Source organism: Ammospiza nelsoni, chromosome 28 (assembly GCF_027579445.1).
Source record: "Ammospiza nelsoni isolate bAmmNel1 chromosome 28, bAmmNel1.pri, whole genome shotgun sequence".
NCBI lineage: Eukaryota > Metazoa > Chordata > Aves > Passeriformes > Passerellidae > Ammospiza > Ammospiza nelsoni.
The window spans coordinates 2,994,045-3,005,671 of NC_080660.1; the positions used below are offsets into that span (position 1 = coordinate 2,994,045).

The 11,627-nt window shown below is 53.7% G+C and overlaps 1 protein-coding gene across 1 annotated transcript; it reads left to right on the forward strand.

Annotated features, from left to right (window-relative positions):
• Positions 1-278: 278 nt before the first annotated feature.
• RHBG (Rh family B glycoprotein) lies at positions 279-11,221 on the forward strand. The gene is made up of 10 exons (XM_059490431.1): positions 279-459; positions 2,740-2,926; positions 4,738-4,888; positions 6,021-6,174; positions 6,456-6,622; positions 8,075-8,212; positions 8,322-8,455; positions 8,652-8,773; positions 9,911-9,984; positions 10,833-11,221. The coding sequence occupies exons 1-10, from the start codon at positions 279-281 to the stop codon at positions 10,899-10,901; spliced, it is 1,377 nt and encodes a 458-aa protein (XP_059346414.1). The 3' UTR covers positions 10,902-11,221.
• The last annotated feature ends 406 nt before the right edge of the window (positions 11,222-11,627 follow it).

An 11,627-nucleotide genomic window follows, 5' to 3' on the forward strand; every position in this document is an offset into this window, starting at 1 on the left:
CCAGCCAGAGACCCCGAGACTGCCCAGAGAGAGGAACACCGACCCCACGCGCTTCCCAGCATAGTGCCTGCAGCCACCTGGTGTGGCATCACCACCTGTGCAGGTGTGCCAGGGCATCCCAGCCCGAATTTCCGTGTTGGCAGCGCTGCCCTGCTCCCGGCACTCCCTTCGAGGTGAGGAGCAGCTGGCAGCCACCCCAACAGGAGGAGTTTCAGCCCTAACCTGGCTCTCCCTCCCCATGCACCCCCTTCTTTGCAGGGTTTCACCTGCCCCCCGACATGCCTGAGCACGCAGCCGCCTCCAGGCTGTGGTTCTCGGGGCTGTGCTTCCTCCTGCAGATCCTCCTCATCCTCCTCTTCGCGGCGTTGGTGCGCTACAGCCCCAAGGGCAGCCCCGAGCCGTGCCCCCCTCAGCTGAACTGCAGCCAGAGGAGCCAGGACCCGAATTTCCTGCAGCCCCGTGAGTAGAACCCTCCTGATGTAGGATGGCACTGGGTGTCACCTGCAGGGCTGGCACTGGCTCCAGAGATACCAGAGAGGCACCACCAAGCTGCAGGTGTGGGGTGCTGGTGATTCCCAGAGGGGGTAGAGCAGACATGCTGCAAGGATTTCTGAAATACTTGCAGCAAAAGAGGGAAATGTGGGGCTGGAGTGTGTGTTAGAGCAGTGGAGCTCAGAAGGGATCACTGAGTGCAGAGACAAACTGGGGATCATCATTCCATACCTGGTGTGGAGCACAGCAGCTGCTCCTGGCACTTCAGGGTGTGCAGAGCTTCCCACCTGGCTTTGCAGTGCCAGGGGATTCACACTGAGCCCCTTCCATGGAGGATTGGAGCTCAGAAGGGATCACTGAGTTCAGTGGAAAACTGGGAATCATCATTCCATGCCTGATAAGGGTGCACAGCAGCTGCTCCTGGCACTTCAGAGCTTCCCCAGCCAGGTTTGCTGGGTTCTTACTGAGCCCCTTCCACAGACGACTGCAAGCTTGGGGTGCTGGTGATTCCCAGAGGGGTAGAGCAGACATGCTGCAAGGATTTCTGAAATACTCGCAGGAAAAGAGGGAAATGTGGGGCTAGGGTGTGTGTTAGAGCAGTGGAGCTCAGAAGGGGTCACTGAGTGCAGTGAAAAACTGCATTTTCTCATTCTATGAAAAAATGGGATCATTATTCCGTGTCTGGGAGGGAGCACAGCAGCTGCTCCTGGCACTTCAGAGCTTCCCAGCCAGGTTTGCAGTGCCAAGGGCTTCTCACCAAGCCACTTCCACAGAGGACTGGAGCTCAGAAGGGATCACTGAGTGCAGTGAAAATCAAGGGATCATCATTCCATATCTGGCAGGGAGCACAGCCAGGGCAGCTGCCAGGTTCTCCTCACCTGCTCCTGGCACTTCAGGGTGTGCAGAGCTTCCCACCTGGCTTTGCAGTGCCAGGAGATTCACACTGACCGCCTTCCACGGAGGATTTGAGCTCAAAAGGGATCACTGAGTGCAGTGAAAAACTGGGGATCATCATCCCAAGCCTGGTAAGGAGCACAGCAGCTGCTCCTGGCATTTCAGGGTGTCAGAGCTTCCCAGCTGGGGTTTGCAGCCGGCATCCAGCAGGTTCTCCCGGTTTCTTTCTCCTGCCCACGTAACCCCACCCTGCAGTGACTCACAGCCCGCCCCACAGCTGTCAGCTGTGCAAAGGGCACCCAGCCCGAGCAAGAATCAGGCCCCCCATCCTCTGGTTTGCCACCAAATGGTGCCAGACTGACCCCAGTTCTCTGCTCATCCTGTGAAGTGGGACGTGATGCCTTCAGGGGTGCTGACATCTCAGAGCCACTTTGATGCTGCTCTGGTGGGTGCAGCCAGCTCTGAGGTTTCTGTGCTGTGGGGAAAATGTGCTGAGATGTCTGCACAGGGCAGATGAGGATGGGGTGGCCTGGAGCTGCTGCAGAGGGTCAGGGGTGGCCGTAGCTGTCCCTGGCACTCCCCACTGCAGATCTCCAAGGAAGATCTTCTGTGGGAACCCAGGACATCCCTCTGGCTGACCAATACCCCTGCCAGGGGACTCAGAGGCCCAAAACACCTGTGTGGTTTTGATTATGACCATGGAGCAAATTACCAACCTTATATGAAGATCAGCAAGCCACAACAGTTTAAGTAGAATAATAGTGAAGTTATCACGGGGTGGAAAATGGGTTTTTGGGGTTTTTAATATGGGGGTTCAGGGAGCAAGGTGGAGGGATCTGGGCAGGCCCAGTCTTTCTCCTTCTTCTTCTTCTTGGCCTCCATCTTCTGCACTTTTAGATTGGTTTAAGGTAGAAGCTCACTGTCTAACACAGGTGACAGGTATTGGGAAGTAATTGTAAGCATTGTACACGTAGTTTTTAGTATAAAAAGACAACACTGCCCCAGGGGCAGGCAGAGTGCCTGGAACTGTCCTGCTGGACGGGGCAGGAGAAAATTTTTTATAGATAAGACACAATAAACAACCTTGAGACCGAGAAATGAAGAGCCCTGACTCCTTCTTTAAGTGCTGGGCTGGGAAAAGAGACTTTGGACCTTTTCTCGGGGTCACTCTGACCAGCTAAAGATCCTGACAATCTTCCACCGTGGCTCCAGACTCACATAAAGAGGAGTGAGCCTTCATCTCCCGAACCTGGGGGTGTCTCAGCCCTGGCTGAGTCCCCTCAGGGACCATCAGGAGGGTGTTTGCCCTCCCTCAGTGCCCCCAGACCCATCCCTGTGCCTCTCCCCCTGCAGGGTTTCAGGATGTCCACGTCCAGCTGCTCCTCAGCTTTGGGCTGCTGGTGGCCTTCCTCAGCCGCTATGGGCCGGGCAGTGCTGCCATCATCATCCTCATCACAGCCTTCTCCATCCAGTGGGCTGTCCTCATGCAGGGCATGCTTTTCTTCTTCCTCAGCGGCAAGATTTCCGTGGGAGCTCAGAGGTAAGGCCGGAGGGAGCTGCTGAGCCCAGCCCAGCCCAGCCCTGGCACACTGGCTCCCTCCTCTGTAAAACTCGGGGCTCTGCTTTGGAGGAGGATTTTGCACACAGGTGGGACGGGGTTCTTTGAGTAGCACTGTAAGAGCCTAAATGAGAGATGTGGGACTCCAGGTGGCTCTTCAAAATGCAGTTTATAACATCCAAGAGTTACAGCAGTCCAGGATTGTGGGTGACAGAGCTGTGCCTACAGCTGTCAGCTCCAGCTGCAGGCAGGCCTGGAGACCCTTTGCTTTTGGTTACAGTGCATTATTAACTTTTCTTTTGCTTACATTAGATTATAAACTTTTATTTTTCTTACAATGCATTACATACTTTCCTTTTGGTTACATTGCATTATGTACTTTTCTTCTGGTTGCAATGCATTATATACTTTTCTTTTGCTTACATTACATTATAAACGTTTGGTTACAAATGCGTTATATACTTTTCTTTTGGTTACAAGGCATTATAAACTTTCCTTTTGGTTACAATGCATTATGTACATTTATTTTGGTTACATTACATTATAAACTTTGCTGAGCATCTAAATACACTAGAACCAATCTATACCTTAACTTTTACCTACAGCCTATCATAACTACTGTAATTACCATATTCATGTTACTGCTCTCCAATCACTAAAAGTCAGTACATTACAGTTTAAGCGGGAAGTTTTTTTCCAGTTTTCTTTCAGTGAAAAATTCCGAGACCTTTATTCTGCTTGCAACTTTGCTGACTTGTTTGCCCATGCTATCTTTCTGCTTGGTAAAAACATCTCCTTGTTTGGGGTGGGTTTATCCTTTATTCTAAGCCATAAAACCTTTCATAACTAACATGAAATACCCTTTGTCTCCTTGGTTAGCCAGTTAGACTGGCTCAGCAATTCTTTTCTTCTATATCAAAACTTGCTTCCATCTTTATTCCTTCATCAGACTCTACATTTAAAGCTAAGCACACATATCTGTGAGACTTTCTTGTCAAACTTTCATCCTTCCCAACACAAAATAGTGCTGGGGCCATTTCTGGCTGCTGAGGCTTGGCTGGGTTTGGGGTGTTTGTGTCCAAACTCAGATATTTTCACCTCTGAGCACTTCCCCACCCCACTGGAGCGGCCTGGAACACCCAACTCACCCCAGGGTGCAGGAGATGAAGGTTCCCCCTGCCTCTGTCAGGGTTTGGGGGAGAACTGAGCAGCTCCAGGCTTGGGGAAGGTGATTCCTGAAGGGTTTTGTTCTCATTCTCTAATGGGCAACTGAAGTTACCCAGGTGACCAAAGAGGCACCTCCTGGTGTCCCCACTGTGACCTGAGAACCCAGCAGTGCTCCAGGGCTTGGGGTGAAAGGGATGAGGCCATTTCTTGCCTGTCTGGGCATTTTGAGCACCTGGAGAGTGCAGAGGAGGCTCCTTTTCTGCCCCAGCAGAGGTGAGGTGTGTCCTCTGAAAGAGCCCAAACCAAACCTGGGCATGGAGAAGGTAAAAGCTATAAATAAATCACCTCCAGAAAGCAAGGGTAAATCCAGCACTCTTTCAGCTCTTTTTGCCAAATGCTTGAGACTTTATTGTCAAACTTCCATCCTTCCCAACATCCCACCCTGGCAAGGGCTGTGTGAGCCCTGCCCAGGGATTTAGGGGCACACTCTGCCCCCTCACCTGCCTCAAGCCCAGCCATCCCTGCGCCACCAGCACCACAGGGCTGTGCCTGCTCAGCTCCTGATGCCTGCCAGCTCTCCCCTGGCAGTGCCAGCTCCAGTCTCACGCTCTTCCTCTCCTTCCCAGCATGGTCAGTGCTGATTTCTGCACTGCAGCTGTTCTGATCTCCACTGGAGCTGTTCTGGGCAGGGTGAGCCCTGTGCAGATGCTGCTGCTGGCCCTGCTGGAAGTGACCCTGTGCACCCTCCATGAATTCATCCTGCTCAGGCTCATGGGGGTGAGTCACCCACTGGGGAGCCACCAGAAAGGGACTGGCCTGGGTTTGGGCTCCTCATGGCAAGTTCTACCTCATCTGGAGAGGCAAATCCCTCACCCTGCTGTAGTATTTGCACTGGTTGTTGTTGGTTTCCTGGGTCTGGATTGAAGGCACTTGAGACAGCAGTTAGCGTTCAGACTCAGATGTTTATTTTTTCTTAATTTCTTATCAGTAAAACAGTCTCACTGCTGTGAGTTCAGCAGCTTTTCATTAGAAGGCACAAAATGGCCAATAATCTTTTGTTACAAGGTCTTTTAAGACTGAACTATCCAGTTACGAAATAACACTTAGATTATTTCCCCTTTTAACCCAATAACTGATCCCAAAGACCCTGCAATGAGGACTGTTCTGCCCAAATACAAAATGCTGGAAGTCACCCTGTGCACCCTCAATGAATTCATCCTGCTCAGGCTCATGGGGGTGAGTCACCCACTGCGACAGGGAGTGGCTCCTCATGGCAAATTCTGCCTCATCTGGAGAGGCAAATCCCTCACCCTGCTGTAGTATTTGCACTAGTTATTGTTGGTTTCCTGGGTCTGGATTGAAGGCACTTGAGACAGCAGTTAGCGTTCAGACTCAGATGTTTATTTTTTCTTAATTTCTTAATTTCTTATCAGTAAAACAGTCTCACTGCTGTGAGTTCAGCAGCTTTTCATTAGAAGGCACAAAATGGCCAATAATCTTTTGTTATAAGGTCTTTTAAGACTAAACTATCCAATTGAGAACTGACACCTAGATTATTTCCCTTTTAACACAATAACTTATCCCAAAGAGCTGCAACAGGGACTTTTCTGCCCAATTACAAAATGCCACCCAAACCCATGAAGAAGAAACCCAGGATGACACCCTGTGCATACTAAAAACCCCAAAAATCTCAATTTCTCACCAAGTGATAAACCTACACTACTCTCTATAATTTATTTCACACTTGTGTGGGTTCCAGTCTATCTTGAAGTCTGGGAAACTTTCTCCATGAATGAGAGTCAAAGTCAGAGCTCCCTGGGGGTCAGAGCAGACAGAGGAACATTCCTGGTCCCCTGGGTTTCCATATCACCCCAATTCCTGCACTTTCCATGTTTCCCACACTCCCCAGGTGAGCGACAGTGGAGGCTCCTTGACCGTGCACACCTTTGGTGCTTATTTTGGCCTGATGGTTTCACGGGTCCTGTACCAGCCCCACAAGGACAAGAGGAAGAGGGAAGAGCAGCAGGATAAGGGGCACCACAAGGATGTCTTTGCTGTGGTTGGTATGGAGCTCAAATCTGCAGCACCTAGAGCTGGTGGTGGAAGGGTTGTCACCAATCTGAGGGTGTGGCTTTGAGCAGGAGATTGCTGCAAACATCAAGGACAGATGTCTTGCACCTCCCTATGGACTTGTCTGGGCTGCACCACCCTCTTCTAGAAAAACCATTTCCTTGTGTTCTATCTGAACCTCCCTTGTGGCCTCGTGCATCTCTTGGCCCTCACAGGAACTTTCTGTCCCACAAGGGATCAACTCCAGCACCAAGACCTGTTCTGCTCCCTGCAGGAACCATCTACCTGTGGATCTTCTGGCCCAGCTTCACCTCCACCACCACTGTCCACCATGATGGAGAGAACTGGGCAGTGCTCAACTCCTACTTTTCACTGGTGGCAAGCACCATGTCCACCTTCATCCTCTCTCCTGTGCTCTATGAGGAGAGCACCCCAAGGATGGTAGGTCAGTCCTGTCCTGGGACAAACCCACACCCTGCCCTGTAGGAACAGGCCTGAACACACCCAGGGAAAAAGGGGAGGCCTGTTAGGCTCATTAAGGTTCATTGAGAACAAATTTGTGACCGTGTTCACAGGGGTCCGAGGAAGAGGGAAGAGATGAGGATCTGACTCCATGTTTCAGAAGGCTTGATTTATTATTTTATGATATATATTATTGTCACAGACATCTTTTATGGAAAATCCTTTCCTTAAGATTTTTCCTCCTGAGAAGCTGGGAGGCCTCAGGAACAAAATATAAACAATGGTTATCTGCTGCTGTGGAATGCAACAGGTGGATCTGGGATTGGTCTCATGTGGTTATTTTTAATTAATGGCCAATCACAGTCAGCTGGCTCGGACAGAGAGCCCAAACCACAAGCCTTTGTTATCATTCTTTGCTATTCTATTCTTAGCCAGCCTTCTGATGAAATCCTTTCTTCTGTTCTTGTAGTATAGTTTTAATGTAATATATATCATAAAATAATAAATCAAGCCTTCTGAAACATGGAGTCAGATCCTCATCTCTTCCCCCAACCAAAAACCCCTGTGAATACGGTCACGTATTACATATATTAAAACTATACTAAAAGAATAGAAGAAGGGATTTCATCAGAAGGCTAGCTAAGAATAAAAAAAGAAGGAATGATAACAAAGGTTTGTGTCTCAGACAGAGTCCAAGCCAGCTGACTGTGATTGGCCATTAATTAGAAACAACCACATGAGACCAATCCCAGATGCACCTGTTGCATTCCACAGCAGCAGATAATCATTGTTTACATTTTGTTCTTGAGGCCTCTCAGGAGAAAAAGTCCTTAGAAAAGGATTTTTCAGAAAATCCTTTTATATTTATAATATCATAGCTACAGTCCCCTAGCAGGAGGCCCCAGGGGACATCTCTGGAGCTGCTGCCACTGCTGTCCTCTGTGACGGTGTTCACAGGGGTCTGAGGATGAGGGAAGAGACAAGGATCTGACTCCATGTTTCAGAAGGCTTGATTTATTATTTTATTTATTTAAATAATATATATTTAATATAATATATATTATATTAAAACTATACTAAAAGAATAGAAGAAAGGATTTCATCAGAAGGCTGGCTAAGAATAGAAAAAGAAGGAATGATAACAAAAGCTTGTGGCTCAGACAGAGTCTAAGCCAGCTGTGGTTGGCCATTAATTAGAAACAACCACATGAGACCAATCACAGATGCACCTGTTGCATTCCACAGCAGCAGATAATCATTGTTTACATTTTGTTCCTGAGGCCTCCCAGCTTCTCAGGAGGAAAAATCCTAAGGAAAGGATTTTTCAGAAAATATCATGGCCACCAATTTGAGGAAGACAAACCCCTCTCCCAGCCCCATGCTGGTGCTCTCCATGGAGTCCATTCCCCTGACCGTGTCCTGCTCCATCAGGTTCAGCTCCAGGATGCCACCCTGGCTGCCATGGCCGTGATGGGCATGGCTGGAGAGATGCTGCTCACCCCCTTTGGTGCCCTCATCGCAGGGTTTCTGGTTGGCCTCATCACCCCCCTTGGCTTCAGATTCTTCACGGTGAGTCCCCAGGGGTGCTGATCCCAGCCCAGGGATCTGATCCCAAACCCACAAACACCTGGGCAGCTGATCCCAGCCCACCACCAGCTCTTCCCTGTGCTCTCCCCAGCCTGTTCTGCACTCCAAGCTGAAAATCCAGGACACGTGTGGGGTGCACAACACCCACGGGCTGCCCGGGGTGCTGGGGGCCCTGCTGGGGACGCTGCTGACGCTGCTGGCCACCGCTGACACTTTTGGTTACAGGTGAGAGGAGCCAGAATCAGGGCTGCCAGTGCCTTATGCACCAAGCTGGGGTCACCACAACCCCTGCGATCAGGGCTGCACCACTCCCCTGGTACAGCAGCCCTTTAGGAGGCAAAACCCAGAGATAGGAGCCAAACAAAGCTCCCCAAACAAGCAAAAGCAGCTCCCCAAAGCCTGTGCCCTGTTTGGCATGCAGGCTGGAGCTGGTGTTCCCACTGGTGACCCAGGGCAGCCGGACAGTCACTGACCAGGCGTTGATCCAGCTCAGTGCCCTGCCCCTCACCCTGCTGCTTGCCACGCTCGGGGGCTGCATCACGGGTGAGTTCTGCCTCCAGCACGGAGGGACGGAGGGGCAGGGAATGGATGGGTTTGGGGGAAAGCGCAGGAGCAGCCCCAAAGCAAAGCATCCCCTCAGGCAGGCCGGGCAGAGCCCAGGGGTGCTCAGCACTGGGCAAACCCAGCCGAGATCGGGGCCAGGGCTCCCCTTGGGGCTGGGTTTCTCATGCAGGGCCGGGGCCATCCATGGGGCTTTACTCCCCTCTGGCCGGGGATCTCCCCAGTCCGTGCTCCCCTCGGGATTGAGGCTTTCCCCAGGTCCGCTCTTCTCCCGGGGTCTGGGCTCCCCCCGGTTCCGGATCCCGGTTCCCCATGGCACCCCTGTGCCAGGGTGCCGGTTCCCCCTGGTCCCAGTTCCCCCCAGTCCCAGCACCCCCCGGTCCCAGCTCCCGGCTCCCCCCAGTCCCGGTTCCCCCCCGGTCCCGGCTCCCGGTTCCCCCCGGCTCACCCCAGTCCCGGTTTCCCCTCGGTTCCCCCCGGTCCCGGTTCATCCCCGGTCCCGTCTCCCTCCGGCTTCCCCCCGGCTCCCTCCAGTCCTGCTTCCCCCGCGATCCCCCCGCTCCCCGCTTCTCCCCGCTCCTCCCGGTCCCGGCACCCCCCGATCCCGTTTCCCCCCAGTTCCAGCTCCCGTCTCTTCCCCGGTCCCCGTTCCCCCCGGTCCCAGCACACCCCGGCTCCCGGGACCGGGGGGAACGGGGAGTTCCCCTCCGGTTCCCCCCGCTCCCCCCGGTGCCGGTTCCCCCCGTCCCGACTCCTCCCGGTTCCCCTCGGACCCGGTTCCCCACGGCTCCTCCCGGTCTCAGCACCCCCCTAGTCCCGGTTGTCCCGGCTCCCCCTGGTCCCAGCTTCCCCCTCGCTTTCCCCGGTCCCGGCTCCCTCCGGCTCCACCCTGTTCCCCCCGGCTCCCCGGTCCCGGCTCCCGGTTCTTTCCGGTTCCCCCTGCTCCTCCCGGTCCCGGCCGCTCCCGATCCCCGCTCCCCCCAGTGCCGGTCCCGTCTCCTCCCGGTTCCCCCCGCTCCCCCGGTCTCGGTCCCCGCCGCCGCCGCTAGATGTCAGGGGAAGCCCGGGCAGCGGCCGCCCCGCTCTCAGCCGCCCTCGCCCGGCTTTGGGTGTCCTCAGGAACCATCCTGAAAATCAAGGTGCCGAGGTGCTGCGCGGACACCCAGTACAAGGAGAGCCCCGGCTTGCAGGAGGTAAAGCTGGGAATTGTTGGTAAAAAGGGATTTTTTGGGTCTCAGGCAGCGGCAGGGGTTGGGTATTTTCCTCCAGCTCCCTCCTCTTGCAGCAGCATTTAGGTGAGCTGCACTAAATGCCCCAGGCCAGAGAATCCCTGACTCTCTTTAGGTGTTTTAGGTGCTCCCCTCTAAAAGCACCAGGTCCAACCATTCCACTGCTGCGGAGGCCACCATTAAACCATGTCCCCAAAAGTCTGATAAATCCCTTCAGGGATGGTGACTTTATCTCTCCCCTGGGCACCCTGTGCCAGTGCTGGACAATTCTGTGGTGGAATTTCCCCCAGTATTCCATCTAAACCTTCCTGGTGAAAGCTGAGCCCCCACCCAGCCCCAGTGTGCCCTGAGCAGGGCCCATTTCTGCCCCTCTCTTGTCCCTGAGCAGGGCCCATTTCTGCCCCTCTCTGGTGCAGGGCCCATTTCTGCCCTTCTCTTGTCCCTGAGCAGGGCCCATTTCTGCCCCTTTCTGGTGCAGGGTCCATTTCTGCCCCTCTCTTGTCTCTGGTGCAGGGCCCATTTCTGCCCCTCTCTTGTCCCTGAGCAGGGCCCATTTCTGCCCCTTTCTGGTGCAGGGTCCATTTCTGCCCCTCTCTTGTCCCTGAGCAGGGCCCATTTCTGCCCCTCTCTTATCCCCAACCAGGGCCCATTTCTGCCCCCTCTTGTCCCTGAGCAGGGCCCATTTCTGCCCCTCTCTTGTCCCTGAGCAGGGCCCATTTCTGCCCCTCTCTTATCCCCAACCAGGGCCCATTTCTGCCCCCTCTTGTCCCTGAGCAGGGCCCATTTCTGCCCCTCTCTTGTCTCTGGTGCAGGTGCCTGAGGAAGGATCTGAGCCCAGTGCCAGGGGAAAGGAGGAGCTGGGCATCAGCACCTTGGTGTAACAACCCCAAAACCTCTCTGTGGGGTGTGCCATGGCCAGTGCCAGCTGGTTCTGGCAGCCTGAACCTCCCAACAGGAGCCAGCAAAACATTTTGGGAGCAGCTGGGTGTCCACAGGCCTCTGCAGGGTGAAGAGGAGCTGCAGGATCCCTGTGTTTGCTCAGGGTGTCCAGGCTTGGCTCAGCCACGTCCCCTCCCTGCTCCTTGCCTCAGTTTCCCCATCAGCTGCTCTCTGGATGGAGGCAATGGGGAGAGGAAGGATGGCTGTGGCGGGGAGCGGGCACAGCAGGCTGAACAGAAAGCAGCAAAGACTTTGTACAGATATTTGTGTGCACATAGCAATTAAAATATATGGAATTTTTCGTAACTTCAGGATTTGCCCCTGAATTTTCATGGCACCTGCCCGGCTCTGCTGGCTGTTTCCTTCAGGTGTCATCCAGTGGGGAAGGCAAAGCCCCCCAGTTTGCCCGGCACCCCACAGAGGGGCTCCCACTCCCCCGGGAGCAGACTGGAACACTCTGGAACCCTCAAGGGATCCCACAAAGAGCCCTGCAGTGACTGGAGCAGGGCCACAGCCCCAGAGGGCTCCCAGAGGGGCCATGCTGGATGTGCTGGGGGTCCCCAATGTCGGGGACACCTTGGGGTCCCATCTCCCACGAGCCTGGGGTGGCTGCCAGATGCTTTCACACCTCCCATGCCAGACTGGCACTCACCATGTGGGATTCCTGT

Excerpts from the sequence above, each read along its gene's own strand:
- RHBG (XM_059490431.1), top strand. The coding sequence starts at position 279 with ATGCCTGAGCACGCAGCCGCCTCCAGGCTGTGGTTCTCGGGGCTGTGC. Across the intron at positions 6,623-8,074 it reads AGGAGAGCACCCCAAGGATG|GTTCAGCTCCAGGATGCCAC; the intron begins GTAGGTCAGTCC and ends CTGCTCCATCAG. Across the intron at positions 8,213-8,321 it reads TTGGCTTCAGATTCTTCACG|CCTGTTCTGCACTCCAAGCT; the intron begins GTGAGTCCCCAG and ends TGCTCTCCCCAG.